At 34.9% G+C, this 20997-nt stretch overlaps 1 protein-coding gene across 1 annotated transcript in view; it reads right to left on the bottom strand.

The window, feature by feature from the left end:
• The window catches only part of ATP11A (ATPase phospholipid transporting 11A), a 117548-nt gene that overhangs the window by 16992 nt on the left and 79559 nt on the right, over positions 1 to 20997 (bottom strand). Inside the window, exons 10-25 of the mRNA XM_031046127.2 lie at positions 19569 to 19650; positions 18401 to 18551; positions 17067 to 17264; positions 16242 to 16415; positions 14696 to 14859; positions 14288 to 14359; positions 12666 to 12739; positions 12314 to 12417; positions 10162 to 10343; positions 9217 to 9468; positions 6146 to 6320; positions 4793 to 4895; positions 4398 to 4543; positions 3542 to 3601; positions 2385 to 2512; positions 618 to 753 (exon numbers count right to left, since the gene is read on the bottom strand). Coding sequence (XP_030901987.1) covers positions 618 to 753; positions 2385 to 2512; positions 3542 to 3601; positions 4398 to 4543; positions 4793 to 4895; positions 6146 to 6320; positions 9217 to 9468; positions 10162 to 10343; positions 12314 to 12417; positions 12666 to 12739; positions 14288 to 14359; positions 14696 to 14859; positions 16242 to 16415; positions 17067 to 17264; positions 18401 to 18551; positions 19569 to 19650 — 2201 coding nt within the window. The remainder of the gene's footprint in view (positions 1 to 617; positions 754 to 2384; positions 2513 to 3541; positions 3602 to 4397; positions 4544 to 4792; positions 4896 to 6145; positions 6321 to 9216; positions 9469 to 10161; positions 10344 to 12313; positions 12418 to 12665; positions 12740 to 14287; positions 14360 to 14695; positions 14860 to 16241; positions 16416 to 17066; positions 17265 to 18400; positions 18552 to 19568; positions 19651 to 20997) is intronic.

Below are 20997 nucleotides of genomic sequence, written 5' to 3'. Positions count from 1 at the left end.
AGTGAAAGATGAAATGGATATCATGACAAATCCACAATAGTCTTACCATGTGAGTGCTGGTTGTCATTAGCTGAGGATAGGAAGAGAAGCAAGTAGCAAAAAGAAAAAAAAGCACACAAATAAAATAGACCAAAATATCAATGGGTAAAATAAATAAAATGCAAAAGTTCTTAAAATTTGCATTCACGCGAGTGCAAAGCAAGTAAAGATTATTTTAAGCTGCCATATGTCAAAAATCATTGAAATATTAAAAAGCTTGTTATATTTAATCTCTTTTATGATCATTTATAACTACTCTACAAGCTTTTGATATGTTAATAAGATATGCAGCAAATGCATGTCAAGCACAAAACTTAAAAGTTACTATGTGAATTCTGAAGGAATAGTTGGAATTTATGATATATATCTCTGTTGTATATAGTCCTACGCCTATTTACTGATACACAGCATATCCTATTGCATACTTCAGACTTTGCTAAACAGATGACCCATCTATCTCACCATAACTCATAAAAGTTATCTGTGCTGGAAACACTGAAGAAAACAAATCTTATGTTCATAACACCATCAACATTAAAAATGTTACCTTTGATTGACTGATCAAACCCAACACTAACCTGTCCATTGCTGGTCACAACTGTGTTGTCATACAATAAATAGGCACCAAAGAAAAATACCACAGCATCAAACACTCCTAGGAATGTCCAATAAATAAATGCACGCCAGCGCAGCAAAGCATTCTTGGCCACATCTCTGTGTAAAATAAGATATACACATTCATTATCAGCATGTTCAAAAATCCCAAACAAATGATGTCACTCAATGCTTTTTGAAGGAAAACCAATTAAGAATTGCATGTAAACCCACAATATTTCCACATGACAAGTGCCAACCACTTCACATCCAAATCCTTTCTGAATCTCTCCTCTTTAATATTTTTAATTTTTCTCAGACCTTTTAACTGTTGCCTGTAATTCTTCTTATTTCAATTGTGTGGTAAATTCTCCTGTGCTCTCCAATTTATTTTTCAATCTTTTTACAGAAGGTTTCTGTTTTTCAGTACTTGCTGTGCATGTGATGATCCACTGTAGATTTTAAATGGAAACACTAGAGGTCTCTGAAGACTTTCCTTTATTTCCCATGGGGTGCTTTTATAAAGAATATTGTAACAAAATGAAATATTCATTTTATGTGAAACACGCAAAACAAGGATGTTGCAGTTCAGTTGAAGCTTCAGGTCAAATGGTATTTCCTGACTATTTTCCCACAATAAAAAAATACAGGGATTGGGCAGCAATAGAACTGTCCACTTGCCTGCCTTTTCTTATCACAACGAAATGTTTATATTACAACCTTACCTCCTGCACACAGAATAAGTATATATCAACTTGGCATATATCATAAAACACATCAGAGTAAATCAGAACACAGTTAAGTGAAAATCATGAATTACAGACATATTTACTACCAACAACTACTTTCACCCCAAGTACTTTAAAGACTGTGGTCTCATGACCACATGAAATCAGTTCTCCCTGCAGATTACCAGTAAACTGCACAAAACTGTATTTGGCCAACAATAACCTCATCTACCCAGAACAACTGCACTATTGCCCAAACAGCTCAGCAATAAACTGTTATAACAACAAAACCGAAATGTTCTTGACCAAATAACTTCCGCTAGCTTTCAAAAATCAGAAAGGTCTTCTGAATGACTGTTTCTAGACTGAAAACATTTAAAATATACAAGAGAAAATAAAAAGGGGTCAACAGTAACATCCTGTATTCCTCTTCAATTTCACAGTTAAAAACTTATAACTGCATTGATTAAATTGATTAACCTTTAAGCATCTAGTATTATCTCTCTCAAAAAATGTTTTTCCTTTGATTATCTTCTGCTGCCACTATCTGAAATGTACTGCTTTTGTAGCTGGGCATTGCTCCTAATTTAAGTGGCCACATGCAGTTACGTGGCAAGAACTATATTTCAAGTGGCTAAGAATCTAAACCAGTCACAACTTCAGTGCCCAGAAGCGTGTCAACAACATGCAGGGGACAATGTTGGACACTGTGTAGAATTCTATGGTATGACACTCTACCACTCTATCCTCTTTTCTTTCAGAATAAAGCATGAATATGGAAGAAATGGTATGCTTTCTCTTTCTAAAATCCTGTTCCCCATAGCCAGAAGAAAAAGAGAGCACTAAAATACATGTGTCTGTTATAGTTTATAGACTGTACATATTGTCTTCAACCTTTCTGCTGCACTTTATCTGATGTTCTACTCCAACTCTGTGGTACAGAAATCTTGAGGACTTCCATCATAACAGAGGCAGATCTCACAATTAAACAAACAACTTTGGGGCATAATGTATGAATTTTACCTGTATAGTGAAGGCTCTCTCTTGAGTGTGTCTGCACTGACATGTTGTTCCATTAGACCATAAAAGAGGATAGGAAGGGAAGTGAAGCTGATATTGTACAGTGTTAGATACGCAGTATCATATAAAGTCTGTAGATAGAAAAGAATTAAATCTGCTATTTTTAATTTTAAAACACAATCCAATGCATGGCACTTGATCTGAAATGAGTCAACTTTTTTTAAAAAATAAAATGCATCCCTTCAGAATGGAGGCAAATACGCTTGAACAGCTAAAACAGCCAAGATAAAACTATGCACTTGTGCCCCATTCATCTGGAGGACAAAAGGTCAACTAAAGGATTGATTTAATAGTCTCGTCCATGTATCAGTCTCTCCTATTGTTTCGACTGTAAAGACACCCTACAAATTTAAAGCAACGATACTATTTTCTCCCAATTAAATCCTCCTCTTGTACAATTTAAACCTGAAAACAACCCTCTTGTCTAAGTCTGGTAATTCATTCCTTTGGGTTTTGCTCCATCATTCAGAAGGAAAAGATAGATTTTTTTCCCCCCCCAAATTCAATGAGAGCAAGGGGTTGAAAAGTAAATAAAAAATTTAGAAATTAGAACACTGGATCCTGCCCTAAATGATGGCATGTTTCTGGTGAGCAGCAGTTTACTTTTCCTCTATCTTTCTTTGTGCCGGGTTTTTTTCTTTTAAACTAATTGAATGCCACTATTTGTCTGAATTTTGTCACGTATATCTGTACATGCCAGAAAAGACTAGTTTATTCTTCCATTTTCAGTCTGAATTCTAAAAATTAACAACTAGTTCAATTACTTATCTTTCAGCATTCCTTCTATCCATGTTCAATAAGCTTAAACCTGAAAGACTACATTTCCCACAGACATTTCACTTTGCACTGCAGCTCCAAATTTTGGTTTCCTGTATTCTTTGAAAATAACACTGCGTTAATGACACTTCATAAGATTGATTTCTGAAACACAACTGCAATTGCCACTGAAAATTACATGAACTAAAAGAGATGCTGCTCTTTTGACAATGTGTAAACTAACCTAGAAATTTTGTCAGATGAACAGGCACAGTGTCAAATAGTCAACTCTATTGACTCAAAAAAAAGAGGAAAATATGGCAGCAAGGGGAAACGCAACTAACCTGTTGTGAAAACCCACAGAAGAACTGATATAAAAACTGAGGAAAAATGAAGCAGACATTCTGAAAGACAAAGTGACACAGTTATCAAGTGGAATACAGGCAGCAATTTATATACTGAACAATGTTATATAGCTGTATATATCATAGTTTTATAACACTATTAATAGTAAATATTGCATGAACAGTAAAAAGAGCTGCATACATTAAACATCAACATTCTCATCTTCTAGTAGTACTATTAAGAAAAATGCTTAAAATGTTTTGAAAGAAAACTTAAGGCTACAGTTTCAAAATTCAAGGGCAATGTATTTTGCAACCCAGGACAGCTCAGTCAAGGCAAGGCAAATAAGGGACAACACATGGTAGGACACAAACCATGGTAAGCAAGCATGGACACGCTGGTTAACATGCTTCCCAGCAAAGTAATTTTAAGATGTTTCTAACTACAATCCCAAACATCATTGTCTCTAGCTATACATACGGTCAAACACCAAGACCTTGAATTATCTTTTGAAGGGTTCTTTCTATTATCTTCCATCATTTCCTATCATTTAGACACAACAAATTGTCTAAACAGGAGGATGCACATGATAAACTACCCTGATGAAAATAGAAACTAATGTACATTGAGCTAAGCCAAGTTCTCAAAAGCTATTTCCAACTTAATTTAAAAGGCCACTGCAGAGAGAACCCAGAAGGTACTGAAAATAAGCAGAACAGTCTGTGATGGAATTTGTAACAATTCTTTTTTTTTTAAATGCAATTAATGTTTTTTGTACAACTGACTGTCTGTAGTGTATATAGACATTAGCACGTAAATTTGAGATTAATGTAATTAGAATAAGCATTCTCCTACCTTATAAAAGAAATATTGCACAAGTTCAGATATCCTAACATAATAAAAATGCCCATGAACAAGCAACATTTTTTTCAAATGTTTAAACTTAGGTATTGCATAGTCACTGTTTCTTGCTGCTTGACGACCTTCTTTGCCAATGATTCCTTTAAAAGAAAAAGTGATGAAGCTGTTTAATATCTGAAGAACTATTTCAAAGACACAATTATATGGAAAACTATATATTAATGCTATGACACTCATCTAGTAAGAGATCACCATGGTAGTTACCTGGGGTAAATCCACTAAAAGTTGTCTACAAAATGTGTAAGCTGATTCTTTGAGACTGTCTGTTTTTAAGAAGTAAATGCTTTTTGTCATCTCACTTGAATTAATACTCTAAAAAGCACACTTACCTATGCCAACATGTGCTTCTAGAATCATACTGACATCATTTGCTCCATCACCAATTGCTAATGTGATAGGATGCTCCTTTGATAACTTAATCAATTTCACAATCTGGAAAAAAAATAGTGTTAAAAACTCTTCTCTGTTATGGTTTACTTGTTTTGCATGAGCTTACAAGTAATAAAAAAATGACCAACACAGTCACATAAGAAATTCTGTGAAGGGACATAAAACCAATATTACCCAATGCAACTACTATGAAGATCACAGTAGTTTCTTCATATTAGAAGTATTTGTTCCAAATATAAAATAACTTTTTTCCAAATACTTTCAAACTATTATGAGATACAGATAGTAGGAAGGAAGGGCAGAAGAATGGAAGGTGTTGAGGTTGCTTAATGCAGTGTAAGCACATCAATAAATTAAGAGGGTTCCACAGACAAAGAATACGATTTCAAAGAAATCCTGAAATAAAGACTGAAAGATTCTGCTTTCTTAACTGTGCTGATGTTTTTCTCTTATTAAGAAAATATAATAAGACTGTCTACATATCTAAATATTGTTGACATAGAAAATGTTCAAAAATTTGACCTCAAATCCCTCCACTGTAAATGTTCTCCTATGTCCATTTGGTGCTGAATCAGCTCCAACTAAAAACTACAGTCTTCCAGACAGTTAAACTGCTGGATAAATACACCTGTTAAAATGAATAAAGGGCTAAATATGCTGTACCTGGTCACTGAGAAAGAGACATGACAGTTTGAAAGATAAAAAGTGTATATATAAAAAAGTGTATATAAGATAAATGTGTCTTTCCTTTAAAAGTTCTTCACTTATATTGAGATGTTTCAGCAATGGAAGCATAGGTTTTTACTAGATACAAACTAACACACAACAATTAAGAAGTACTTAGAAATGATAATGCACACATTTTTCTGTCTGGATTCTTTTTTCTTGGCTTACCACTTAAAAATAAAGAAGTACCACTCTACAGTAATAATGCAGGTTCTTGTAGTATCAACAGATAGCAGACTATTCAAGGTTTGTTAGTTAAAAAGAAAGTAATTAGTTCAGTTCATTAAACATGTTCATTATCAGCATGTACCAACCATAAAATTTGCACAATATGTACATATATCAAATTCAGGTGCACAGCTGGCTGCTATTTTAGCATACTATTATCTAAACTGCTTGACAGGAGAAATTCTTCCCTCTCCTGTTTTATTTTTTTTGCCTTTTCCATTTTACAAAATACAAAAGTGAATGGTAACATTTTAAGTTATCAGCATAAGTTATACAGAGTATTAACTTTCAATATTCAAATATGTGCAAAGCTAACAACTTCAAAATGAAATACAAACCTGTGCTTTTTGTAGAGGTGCCATTCGACAGCATAACACTGCACTGCAGTTCCTGCAAATTTCAAGAAAGAGCTCTCTGTAGTTACCAGAGCTCCCATCTTGTCGTGGTTTCATTATTAATGATAATGCTGCTCCATCAATAATTAAACCATAATCTTGCATATCAGTTGAAAGTCTGTTCAGGAATAAAATATAAATGAAGAGTCACTGTAAAATTCTCAGACACATTTAAAATCTGGCAATAGTGCTTTTGTGAAAATTAGTTAATGAAAAATAATGAGTATGGAATACTACAAAATTCATATACTTCTAAAGGAAATTCCTGCTATTTATGACATTCAAATTCTAGATTATGTTGAAAATATTCAGTGCTTCACCACTTCAAAGACAGAAACCTGATACCTCAGTGACTTCATCAAGTGAGTATGAGTGTATAATTAATGACCTTTAAAGTTCTATTTGAAAGGACTGAGAACTACAGTGAGGTAAACTGATTTGCAGGAATAAAGTTAATTTTGTGGCACATTCCATAATAAAGACAAAAAAAAGTAAAGGAAAAGGCCTTTGACACTCCAAAATTTGCTTTGATGATGAAAAGAATTCTTTTTTTCTTCTTTTTTGTTTTTCCAAGGGAAAAGGAAGTAAACCATGCTCTGAAGGAAATGCCCGAAAGACTTGTTGGCCTGAAGAACCAAGGCCACTGTCTGTCTTTAGAGTACCTATCCTCTGTGTTTAGTGTGGTAGCTAAGTCTGATACAGGTATACCTGTAATTATATTCTTAAAATACAGTCATTACATACGTTACCTATAATATTACAATATATTATTATCTCTATTAATCTATAACTGGTATACCTGTAATAATTTGGGCACTGCTAGAAGCATAACCATGGTGGCATGAAGCACAGTCTACCACAATAACATATGCCAAACAATGAGGGAAGATGGTTCATGCTGTGAGAGCAGTTTTTTGTGGCATCCAAACTAGTCATTCCACAGCACCCTTGCATTTGCCTACATTACAGAGCTGCCCCAGGCTCCAGCTCAGCAATGAGTGTTGTATAAACATACACTGAGGTTTATTTGTGCTCTAGTTTCAGTGCTCCAAGATTATACTACCATGTGTTGGTTTTCAACAGTTTCACTGGGAACAGTGTTTGTGAGGAAAACACCGTATTTATTAACATTAATGTATTTTAAGCATCTCCATCTTCACTACTGCAACACAAGCAATTTTTGACAGATAATATAAAGTACCATAAACTATATTTACTAGCAGTTCACAGGTATTTTCAGCACTTTGTTACTATTGCACAAATAGGGGTTTGCTGTTAGTATATAACAACATCAACCAAAATGTATTATTATGAAGTTCAGGCAACATACTGAATATTTGACACATTCTACTGAAAGATTTTCAGTCTGGATTTGAACATCCAGGCAGAATCCTGCCATTACAGATAGCATTTGCAATTACAGATAACTATTCTATATATTATAGTTGTAATTTGCTGTTACAGATGGCAAATTCTCCAACTCTGGAGTCAAAGACAAAAAAATCTGGAGTCTCAATGTCTAGAAAATGAGCATTGCACAAAAAGTTAAACAAACAAATTCAAACATATCTTGTAAGACCTGCGGGGCTTACGCTAAATATAGTATAGGTAACAGTGAAATACAATTTAACTGAATATAAAGGTGTTCTTCATTAGACAAAAGGAGTTGAAAATGTAAGGATAGCTAAGAAAAATACTCTGGCCCAGACTTTCTAGCTTAAGGATAAGAGTTATAGAAACATTGCTAAAATAATATAATAAATGCTTCTTAGTGTGTTGTTCCTTTACTACACACTTACTACAACTGCATATAAAATGCATTACTAGAGGATTCTACATTAAAAAGAAAACCAAATCAAATATGTACCATTATCCTCATAGCAGCCTTCCAGTATCTGAAGGGGGCCTACAGGGATGCTGGGGAGGGACTATTCATTAGGGACTGTAGTGACAGGACAAGGGGTAACGGCTTGAAACTTAAACAGCAGAGGTTTAGACTGGATATAAGGAAGAAATTCTTTACTGTGAGGGTGGTGAGGTACTGGAATGGGTTGCCCAGGGAGGTAGTGAATGCTCCATCCCTGGCAGTGTTCAAGACCAGGTTGGATGAAGCCTTGGGTGATACGGTTTTGTGTGAGGTGTCCCTGCCCACGGCAGGGGGGTTGGAACTAGATGATCTTGAGGTCCTTTCCAACCCTAATTATTCTATGATTCTATGCCCAGAAGAACCAGCAACTTCTTAACATCTTAATATGTAAAAGTGTTTTGGAATCCAATTTTTAGGTTTTTAAGAGCAAGTTATACCAGCTACAACATTTCAAGTAAGTAGCCTAATTTATTACCTATATAAGGCATATTTTACATTATATCTGCTTTTCGCTTTTTAATGCCATTTCCTAACTTATTCCATATATATGATACCTATACTTCCATGGATATTCAAATACACAGAAGTCAGTGATTTCTTTACAATTTAGGGCACTTAGAGTATTTTTATACACATCGAAAGATTTGGTACAACACTGTTGCCTGTCACCTCTCTGTAAATGTAGCATAACTTTCCCTAGAAAGAGGGCCATATATTGTTGCTCTCTGTGACCTTGGTCTTAAGAAATTCACATCACATACTGACTCTAATTACAGGAATATATTATACGTGCTTCCCTTTTAAAAATTAGGAACAGTATTTTGCTTTACAACCACCTTTTTCCAAGAATGAATATTTTTGCAGTGGAAAAATAAGTAATTACAATGTCAGTTGTGATTTTTTTCTTTTAACAGTTAAAGCAGTACCAGAAATGAGATAAAGTACCATGCTGGTCAAAACTTGAGCTCATGTGGAACAAACTTATACTTAATTGCCATGCAGTAATTCACACTTTCAACAATAAAAAACTGAAACATAGCATGTCGCTCCTCTTAAGGCAATCAATCAATCAATCAATCAAACATCTAATAGTTTATGAAACGCACAGAAGGCCATTACTGGCTTGAAAATTCAGCTTTTTCCTTACCCTGAGAAAGTATCCCTGGTTAAGCTGCCACTGTGTCTTAGGACAGTTTTGCTTAGGTCAAAAAGCACATCGTGTAAACTCTGTTCCTCAATTTTCTTTGTTGTTAGCTCAAGTATCTGTGTATTTCTCCGGAAGAGTTTGCAAGCATAGCAAGTAGCTGCAGCAGTCTCCATTTTGTCTCCTGTCAGAACCCAAACTTTAATTCCAGCTTTCTGTAGTGCTTCAATAGTGTCAGCAGCTTTTTCCTGTAGTCTGTGGAAGCCAATTGACAACATACATTGATAGATTGCTTGGAAATGAGAAATTCAGAGATCCTTACTGAAAGGCTTCCATAATCAAAAAAATAAAAAAAATCAATAAAAGTTATCAGATCTAAGAAATTTCCCCAAAGGTGTGAACCTAAAAATGTCTGGCAGAATAGTACATTATAACTAACTAGTTTTGACGCTTCCAAAGCATTTAAGGTTACACCTTTCATTCCTACAGCCTAAAATATGTTTCTTTTGACTACTACTTCAATTAAAATATTTTCAGCACTTTCAGCTAATGACATCAAACAATGAGGTATTGCTGAGTTATTAAAGTGACCTCCTAGTTTTAACAGCTTTTTTATAACCTAAAGGTTCTTTCTTCATTTCCTCAATACACATTTTGTAGTTCCTTCCTCCAAAGCTCTCCACTACAATTTGTTTAGTAAGGTGTTACATGCACTGCATGTAAATGGCTTAAATATACTGATATTTGTACACTTAACTTTTGTTATTAGGTTACTAAATTATAAAGTTACCATGTGTAACTTTTGTAAGCTAAGGGTATAGAATGACTCAAATAGAGGTTTGGGTGGTTTTTTTTTTCAAATAAATCTCTAATCCAAAAAAAAGTTACAAAACGTCTTCAACTACTTTGGTGCAATTACTAAACATAGAAACTAAGAAATGCACTAACCGATCTTCAACAGCTGTAGCACCAAGTAAAATAAAATCTCTTTCTATCTTCTCATACACTTCTGCCAATTTCTTTTCTCGGTCCTGGAGGGCCAGCTTTGCGGTCTGAAGCAGCTTCTGCACTTTGCTATATTCTTCTGCTGTGAGCTCTTTATATGCAACACACAGTGTTCGCAGACCCTCCTAAGGAATGTAATCAAAAGAAACAAAGTGCATCTTAGAAAACTCTTTTTAGACTTCTTGCTAGTGTTTATGCTGGAAGATTTGAAAAAAACTCAATGATTTTACTATTAACATGAAAAGCCCCACTACTCACTTCATCAGTACAAGAGGTAATGGGTTCAGACTTTTTAGTCTGAACAGGGGAAGTTCAGTTTAGATATAAGGAAGAAGCTCTTTACTGTGAGGGTGGTGAGGCACTGGAACTGCTCCATCCCTGGCGGTGTTCAAGGTCAAGCTGGACAGTGCCTTCGGCGGTATGGTCTAGGCTAAGGCATCCCTGCCCATGGCAGGGGCATTGGAACTAGATGATCTTAAGGTCCTTTCCAACCCTAACCACTCTACGATTCTATAGTGAAGTGACTATAACATATACCACAATACTATAGCTTAGAATATGAGTCAACTTGATTCTGTGCTGCCCTGGACTCAGTTAAAACCTGAGGGACAAAACTCAATTTTCCAGAAGAGAAATAGCAACCCAGCTGGATGCATGAGATTAGTAGGGAAATGAGAGTCAGGGTAAAGGTTTCCCTCCTTACATGTGTAATTAAGCAGGATGAATCAGAATAAACAACAGTAATATAAATAGTAGCTCTGCAGAGTGCTTTTGAGGCAGGGGCAAAACACCAGAGTGCTGAAAGTGAAAATTCAACTATGCCATTTCAGTCAAGTAAAAACAGAATTTAGCTGTGGGTGTTTCAGACTTTTGGACTGTGTAATGAGTAAGAAAAAATATATAGACTGTGTTAAAAAAAAAAAGCAGCTATAACACAAGTTCTGCCACCTCAAATATATTGCCTCTCACACCATGGCACTTTACAAGCAGGTCTTCATACAGTTACTTATTACCAATCCAAAAAGGAGAAGTATTATAATAGCTCCCTGGCTCTTGCTGTCCATAAGGGTAGGTGCTAGGTGGTTGCCTGTATCATCTTTCAGAGGATCCTGTATGCAGGAGCCAGCCCTATTTCCAATTATCCAGGATGAAGAAATGTCTGTTGGTCGGGATTTTTTTTTCCTGATAGACACTGGATGGATATGATCCATAAAATATTCCCTTAGTTTCATTAAGCATCCTGCAGTTGTAATTATCAGACAGCTGTTTTTTATAGTAAAGCTTAGCAAAGCACTTTGACAAAAGAGTTTTGACGTTTCCCACCAAAAAAAGGCAGCTAGCACTGTAGGTATTTTTTCACGTACTTGTAATAATACTTTGTTTTCAGTTCAAGTACTAGCTGCCAGAAATTTTTACCCTATTTATAAGACTATCAGTCACATTACATAGCAGTGGGTTCTGCATATTTTTGGGCACAGCAAAATTCAGTATTTTTCAACTCCAAATACTACTTTTAGGTAAAACCAAGCCTTCGTTTCTTTTAAAGGTGATTAGGCCATTCATAGCTCATTTTTAGCAAGCAAAAATGGAAGGATGATAACTACACTGTTTCTCCATAAGCAACATGTTTGTTGCTACACTGTGCTCTAATAGATTTTCCCTTTTAAGAGCTTGTAAAACAATAAAAGGCATCAAATTGCAATCGCTAAGGCTGGGGACTGAAAGTAGAAATTAAATTTTCAGTGAAGTTTTTAACTTTTCTTTTACTCAAATGTTAATTCAAACCACTAGAGTTGTGAAAATGCCATACCATAAAGCTAATTGATGACTTCTGGTATAACACACAGTTGTGCATATCTGTGCATTCATATCTGACTATAACTGCCTTTTGGAAGATGGATGGAGGAGAGATTCAAATAAAAGAGTAACACAGACTGATACCCATACAGCCTGTGTGCACTTTGGCACAGAATAACCTCAGTGTCTGGGAAGACAAATCTGTTACCTGGTCAAGCAGGAAATCAGAACACTTAATTTCTGTTTGGGTTTTTTTTCACTGATATCATATGAACAGATCAACAAGATGGAATCTTACCACTGCATTGCGTTCAACTCTGGATCGTATTTGGTCAATTTTGCCTTCCTTAACTCTAGGAAATATGGAAGAATCTGCTCCCTTACAAAACAGAAATATATGACCTGAAAGAGACAGCATATGGAATTCAAAATGGCCAAATATATCCTTCTTCAAAAAATCATGCAAATGACTAAGTCTACAAAAGCATTTCTTCCAAATTTTATAGCATTTGCAGTCATGCTGGTACCTAGTCCCTTTTTTTATAAAGACAGACACACAGACTGTGATTAATGCTTAAATCTTTGATAAACCTTAATAAATTCAAGTGAAACAAAAACACCTAAGAGGGAACAGGATGTGACAGCCCTACCTGTTGAAGATCTAACAATTACACTCATTCGCCGTCTCACAGAATCAAAACTCAATACCTCTAATAATTCAAACCTGGAACAGAAACAGAATGATCTTTTAAACAATTCTGCTTTTCTAGATCCCTAAATTAGTTGTTACAACTTCAAGCATATCAATTAAAACATGAATTCTAACATGGAAAATTATATTGAGTACTATGGAATGTGAACTTCCACAGTGTTAAACAGCAGGTTACAAACAAGAAATGGGGGAGGCCCCTAGCTCCTAATTACTTGAAACAGAATTTGTCTGCATCATGTTTATAAGCATCTTTAGTATATAGTCAATATACTTTGTTTATGAGACTAGAAACCTTGCAGTACAGCACTATACTGCTTATAAAGTAAATTCCTATGTATAATAGCTAGGGATAGCCTTAGAACTTGAAATACATCAGCATTTACAAAGAAGTCTTTATTTCATATTTTTCTAATTTTGACTATTCCTATTTCCCAAATGAGCTCACATTATTTCATAAATCTTGCTCAAGTGTTGTCTGACAAGTTATTAAAATGTATGAAACATTTCTTTTTACTAGTTTTATGTTTGCCATTGTTTTTTACAATTTCATTTTATCCCATATTCTTGTCTTTTCTAGGTGGAAAAATGAACACAAGTTCCTGTTGTACTGTTTCTGTATCATTTATCAGTTAACATTCTTTTATCATTCACTACCTTACTTATTTCCTTTTATCTAAAATTCTCCCTTTTTCAGCACAAACATAAGCATCCCAATCATTAATCCCAATCTCTTCAGGACTCATTTCTGTTAATCCTTAGCTCATAAAATACGTCTACTTGTTTAATTAGGTCATTCAGTTTTAAGTCCTTACAACAGTCTGGGATTCAAACCTGTACAAAGCCACAGCGCTTTGTTCATTAAGAAGTTACAACAGATTCTAACAAGGAGTTGGATCAGACCTGTATCTACAAACCATGATGCATTTTGGAGAAAATTCCTAGTAATTACAGTACTTTCATAAATCACCAAATGATACTGAATGCAGTTCTTAGGAGCTGAGCCACTGAAGCTGAGACCACTGAAAAGTCTGAAGTAACTTTCAGGAAAAATCCTCCATATCCCCCTAAAAGGGGGGGAAATGCCAGAAGGTTTCCTATATTTGTGTCCAAAAATCCCTTTATAGTTAGCAGAGTACACATGTAGGAAGACTCAGATATATGATAGACTTTACCAGTAAACTTCTACAGAAGTGGAAAGTAACATTTTTGAAACTACATGCATCCCACTGAACAGCTCTACTACTAAAATGTTACTGCAAATTTTACTCATATTACGGCAACAAAATGTATTCTGTCAAAGGAAAATAACAAGAACAGTACCTGTTCAAATTTTTCTTTGAACCAGCTACAAAAATTTATTCTACAGATATTATCCTCCTTTAAATACAGATTATTTGCAAACGACAAACTCGGTACACACCATTTTCTATTGAAAAATTATTATTCACCATATAACAAAGGAAAAATAACCTAACCATAGTTCCTAAAACTATCAGTAACTATTAGATTAGGTCACAAATATCCTCATCTGTCTATTTTGTTGTATTCTTAACCACTCACTTCTCTATGTTATTTTCCCGATTAACGATCTCCATAAAATTGTCCTTCAGCCTTAGATAGGTGTAACCAAGTCTGTGAAATGAAACAATGAAACACACATCAAGAGAATGAAGACAACAAATATATAATTATCCAGTTTAAGCATGTCATAAGGATTTAAGACTGAGCTTCTCTTGAGGGTAGGAAGGGGGAATTGGTGACCAAAACACACACCCCAAACCACAAAACCCAACCCGCAAACTGTTTTATTTGATTTATGAATATAAGCAGTCATGACTGTATATTGAGAAAATCATCAGCTGCACCGATCTGGTGTTTCTTATTACATTTTTTGTGCTTAAAACAATTTTGAACTTCAGTGATTAGATCCACAAATTAAAAAATTATAATATCTAATTATACACATACCTCTGTATTCCCTCAACTAGAGCAACTTCATCTGGCGATGATGATATATATATGCAAGATCTTCTCGAGAGCTGGCTTTTCTTCAATCCATCTACACTGTCATCATCTTTTACCTGAACGGTGTGGCAAAGACAAAGAGCTCGGAAAAAAAGCTCCTCTCTCTCCTAAAACATAAAAGAAATAATTGCCATTATGTGTTACCACTTTCATGCACTGCTTTGATAACCTGCCAAAGGAAAAGTTTTCCATGTTGCTAATTACCACTGCTTCTATCAGATAAAGGCAATGTCACAGGTCACCTGCCTTTTAGGGGGAGCCAAGTCTTTTCCAATGGTACACACAACTGCTCAACAGCTGCAATTGCTACTAGCATTGCCATGCAAGCCAAGCTCCTGATGCCCAAAAGAGTGTACATCTCTTGCTTCCTGGGTCCTAGATGTGGCTAAAGGCTTTTTTACTTTACTTTTACTTAAATTTTGAACAAACTGTACCATATACTATTCGAGGTACAATTTTTATAGAGTCCTGAGTCCAGGCAGAGGGACATAGCACCTCAAGCACAAGTCTTACCGGGTTTACAGATTTCAGTTCCTTAGGCAGCTTGAGTATCTTTAAGAGCTATATAAAATATAGGAGTGTGGACATTTTGGCAGCTGGAGACAACAACTTCTATGAAGTTTCAGATGGTTTGGTAATGACAGCTTCTGACAACAGAAAAGTATTTCTGTTTCATGGATACCTGACTGTATTCTACCTGTCACTTTGAGTCCAAATCTTATTCTTCTGTGCTGTTCAGTACAAACTGACTGTGCCATTATAATTCCAAGATAAAAACACCTTGGGACCCCATTCTGAGGGCTGTGGATGACATCCACATATTTTAAGAGGCCTTGTTTTGGCATAGTGAAGGGTATGGCCAAACTATGATTTGAGACTGTACTGATATATTTAAAAATATATCCATTGTCCTTTGTTTATGATTATCCTGCCCATTTACAACGTGCTCAGTAGCTGACATATGAAAACTCTTTAACTTTCACCTAACTTTGCTTCACACAGCAAAAAAGCAGCAGCACATACATGCTGTGTATAACACATTTCAGATGTGGCTATATTAAGTCACATTTAAAAGTAATTTAATTTAACCATAAACCATTCTCTGGCCACATACTCACTCAGTGATGATTGTTTGCCTTTAACACTCATTTCACCCTTAAGGAGTTCCCTGCCTTGCTTTCCCTATTACAGCTAATATTAAATGGAAACCAGCTATTACATTTTTTTAGCTACTAACCAAAGAAAGTTCTGTATTTTGGGGTTTTATTTAATTCAGTTTTACATCTGCAGTAAGTTGGGAAACTTCCCATTAAGTCTTCAAATCTTAGTTTAAATTAGGAAATTAAAATGTCTGTGCTGTGATGAGTTTCCTGCAATTATCTACTATGATTAGTGAAATTCACAAATGTTATATTTCTAATATTCCCTTCACATCAGTACAGTTCAATTTTCATTTTTCATTATAAAAAACAGGTACAAGTCATAATACCTTTCCACTTCCTCCTGGAGAAGAATCAATCATATCAATGCCTGTACAATCATGGAGAATTTGGCCATTGCAGATAACATGTGGCACATAAACATGCCCTTCAATGCAACATTCTACAAATTCCATGTTGTTCTCAGTTAATGTACCTGTTTTATCTGTGAAGACATACTCAATCTGCAAATAAGCACAAATTAAAAACAGCAGGAATATGAACAGAGATTTTCCAAGGTCTCTTAACAAAACTGAGATTATTACTGGGCTACATCTTCCTTTAAAGATCCTTATGCATGTTCTTCCCAAAAAAGAAAACAATTTCTTTTGGGAGTCATCTTCCACAGAAACTGGTCCTGGAAAGATTTTATCACACAAGACTCTCAGCAAAGCTATCTTTTGCCTCATAACACATATAAACGATGTGTTTAATCTATTTTGTCTCTTCTCCCAGTCTCCTTTTTGTTTTCTAATTGCTTTCTTGCTGCAAGACAGATATTTATGGAAACAAAATGCACATTAATTCAATTTCCTAAGGATCATTATTTAATGTACATGCCTGGATTTAGATCGGTTTCTGTCAGAATGGTCCTTAGGGTGGTATCAGAATTCCCCACTACAATTACATTAGTTTAAGTGATGATTCTGGACTAATGGTCATATACAGTTATACACCTGGGCACTGTTACTGCTCTGGAAACACTCCTTTTGTCTCAATATTGAATTTTTCAACATTTTAAGCTGAAAAAAAACCCCAAACCAAAACCCTAACAATTTTAAAATAAAAACGTTTGGTAGAAAAGGCTGAAAAAAAATATCATTTGTTAAATTTACCTGTCCCAACTCTTCATTGAGGTCAGAAGTATTCACCAGTGGTCCTTCACCTGTGTCCTCATCAAACATTTCCTCATCCCATGTAAGGAAGTAAGAACCGAGAAATTTCTGCATTTCCACAGTGACATACATCGATACGGGAATAATGTAGTTGAAAAGAACCATGAATGCAAGGAAATCTGTAAAAGCTCGAAGAAACTGCCAAAGAAACAAGATGAAAATATTGATTTTTCAGGTACCAGCAAAAACCAAATGATAACTACATACATCAGCAGATTATTTTTTTTTCTAGTAACTTCCAAACAGTAAGCAACACCTTTCACAGCTCACAGTTCAACACAAGCATGTGCCTTCATGATGTATAACATCACAAAGAAAAAACTTCTTAAAATTTGTATTTTTCTTTATGGATGTGTAGTCACACATCACTGTTGTAAATTCTAGCGCAACTCATGAGAGTGGTGAACACCTGTATGAGAACAAGGAAAATGGTAAAATGTATATTCACAAATTACTAGAAAAGCAACATAAACCTGTAGCAACTCATTCAAGAATTACCAATTACATAACTTTCAGGCAGCATTTCATTAATGCATAAAGGGATTCCCTTCCTTCTCTCAACACAAGTAAAATGTGTTCATATAACCTAGTTCAACTCTTTCAGTGGTGGAGACTTGTGGAAGCATAGTCAACCTGATAAACAGGCTGAGATGGTGCTACTGGTGGCAATGAGAAATCTAGAATATACCTGGCTAGTGTGTGCCCATCATGCATTTAGGCTAATCAAGAAAATTTTCCCCTAGTCTCACTGGAAGGATTTAGCGTCATAATACTGTGTTTTCTGTAGTGCTGGGCTCAGTTTGTTACTTTGGATCATGTGGGTATTCATTCTGGACTATGTCCTTTCTCTGGTAGGGTCATCAGACACTGGCAACACTCTTGTGGGTCTCTAGTGCTCATGACAGTGTTACAGCGCTATGTCAAACTAAACTTTTAAAGGGTATTGTTACACAGATTCCCACAGTGGATTCTTTTGAACACATCTGTTATATGATTGCCAACAGCTGTCAGATACCTTTCAGTCCTATATTTCTCTGCAAGAGAGCAGTACTTATATTAAATGTGACATTTTCTCATCAGTTAAATTCATATGTATAACTTGAGTGCAAAGATTTAATATACAGGCTTTCAGCAAACTTACTGTCACCACAAATAGCAAACAAAAGCAACATTTCATGATCAGTAAGTAAGCAGGCTATATACACTTTCCAGTAGGATTCTTACACATTACAGGTTTAGTTAAACTTTTTTGGTGTTTATATTTATTTCCATACCAAATTTCTTTTCCTTTCTGGCTCTGTTTTCTGATTATACCATGGCTCATCACGAAATGGTTCACTCTGCCACACGTACTTCAGGACAGTATTTATTAGTGCTTTACTGATGAGAATACAGAGGTATACAATAAGGAATACATTCATTGATCTAAAAAAATAAATAAAAATAAAGGCAAAGTGAGAACTCCATTAGCATATAAACTACAGTTTATTGAAAAATGTTACACTTGTGCTTCAGCTTAACACTTGCAGCAAGTCTAACACTATGATGTTGTATCAGTTTTCTACAGCATTTTTCCAACACAGAAAAATATTATTGAGGACAATTTTCTATTTAAAATGTAAACTGCTGTAATTGTTTTCCAAAATGTGTGTGACACCTTATCAAACCTAGTACATTAGTGAAAACAACAGCATAGATGGAATCATAACAGAATAATGAGACATGTATCTGCAGACATTTTTATGCCTTTTCCCTGAATTGATAATAAAACACTCATGTAAGTACTTTCATGGAATATAAATCTATTGAGAACATTTTGCTACGTAGCTGTAATGATTTAACTCTTTCTAGACAGATCTAAAAAAAAGAGCAAGAACACTTCACATTTAAAATTATATTTTCATCAACGGTGGCCATGAACGAGAAGCCACGGGTTATACATCAATAAGAACTGAAAAAGGCACATCACCAATGCTCAGTCACTGTGTAAGAGAAGGGCTGTCAGCTGGTCAGTACATCTTGCCTTAATCAACACCTTTCTTTTTCCACAAGGCTTGGACACCTTACTCAGAGCTGATGATTTCAGATAGCAGAGTAGGACAAAAGAATATTTATCTCTCTTTAAAAAAGTAAGCAACCAATGTCAGCTAGTTCCTTGAGAATAGCTGTGTCTTCCTTTCCCATTATATATGCCCTGCAAGGAACTTCTAATTTTAGCTAAACCATGGGAAACCTGCCACAGACAGGCTTTGTGTTACTGAAGTTGATCCAGAGTAAAGTGCATCCAAAAAATTGTTTTTACTGAAAACAAACCATTAAGTCCCTCTACTTCTAATGAAACATATACCTTTAGTAAAATAAAAAATAAATAAATAAATCCCCTTTTATTCACCATCCGAACACGCAATTTTCCACCCCCAAAATAAATATTAGAAATTTTACTTTTCTACAGCAGATCGTTTCTGTGATTTTGCCTGATAATTTAATGCCATCTTAGTTTCCATGCCAGTGTAGATAGCAACACCTGAAATTAGACAACTTGTTTTACAAACAATTACACAGCACAACTACATAAAAGCACAATTCACTTTATTATTATACTCCATTGTTTCTTTAATTCTCTATGGTCTGAGGAAAAATAACAAAGATGTGGATGATACTCAGAAACTAGAAATAGCTTAATAAAGAATAACTTTAATAAGGTTCTTATAGGGAAATTTTAAGCAGCATTTACATCCCATTCCAGAGTCACAGTTCCCAATTGCTAACATATTGCTACATATTAAAGCCAATCCAAATCGGAGGTTTGAATAAATCGCCTTGAATTTTTAAGTTCTCTTTTGTGGCTATAATTTTAGAATTTAAGTCATACATAGTGAAAAAAAAGTCCAGATAGGGCTAAACTACAGGATACATCCAAAAAGAATAAAAGGCAACCATCAATTTTGCTTGCTTCAGTAAAATTTTATAATTCATGAAAAGTGTGATCATTTGACATTACAAATTTCCTGTTGAGAACACGGATCAAAAGACTAAACCTCAGAAGATTGAACACAGAAACTAAAAGAAGCTGTAAATAAGATGGACTTGAAGTACTTAAGCAAGCACACGTGTACATCGCTAAATAAAATAATTCAGGATATGGATTGTGCTGGGGTAATAGCAAATGCTGCATATGTAAGGCAGACCAAAAACAACTGCTCATTAGGAACATTTCTGCCTGATACTCAAGATAACAGAAATATTAAAACCATCTTCTGAAATTTACAAAAATACTTTCTACAAACTGATTATATTAGTTCATCTATTTCAGACTACAACTAAAAGCAAAAAGAGGAAGTTTAAACTAATACATACTTTTTGCACTCTCTTGAGAAAAAGCTGCAAGATTTTGGTAGTTTAGGCTAAGTTCATGGCTATCACTGATCTTTCTTGGGAGTAAGGAAGTTGTAAATGATAAAGGATGATTTGGATCAATGTTCCTTTAGTCACCAATAAAGACTGCCTTGTTAGAACTACTACTCCTACTAGGCTTTCTTGAAGAATTTAAAAAAAAAAAAAAATTAAAAAATCTCAGTTTGTGCTTCCAATTTCTGCTAAAATATGCAACATTTTCTATAGAATGAAGACAATTTGTACACATAAAGTATACTTCCCAACAGAAAGTCTAATTTTGATCAGGAACTGTTTAAGTGGATTGATGTTTTTTTTTTATATAAACCATATTTATATCTGGTTGGGGTGTCTGTTTCAACAAATGAGCAAAACAGATTATAAAGATTTTTCAACAGGTTCGTTAACTGCTTTGGGACAATATCATTAATTCCCAGAGCCTGTTCAAAAGCCATATATTTACATGAAGTTGAGTCCT

The sequence above is a fragment of the Melopsittacus undulatus genome, chromosome 2 (genome assembly GCF_012275295.1).
Source record: "Melopsittacus undulatus isolate bMelUnd1 chromosome 2, bMelUnd1.mat.Z, whole genome shotgun sequence".
NCBI lineage: Eukaryota > Metazoa > Chordata > Aves > Psittaciformes > Psittaculidae > Melopsittacus > Melopsittacus undulatus.
Note: the sequence above shows the minus strand (reverse complement) of the source record. Positions and strands in the feature narration are given on the sequence as shown.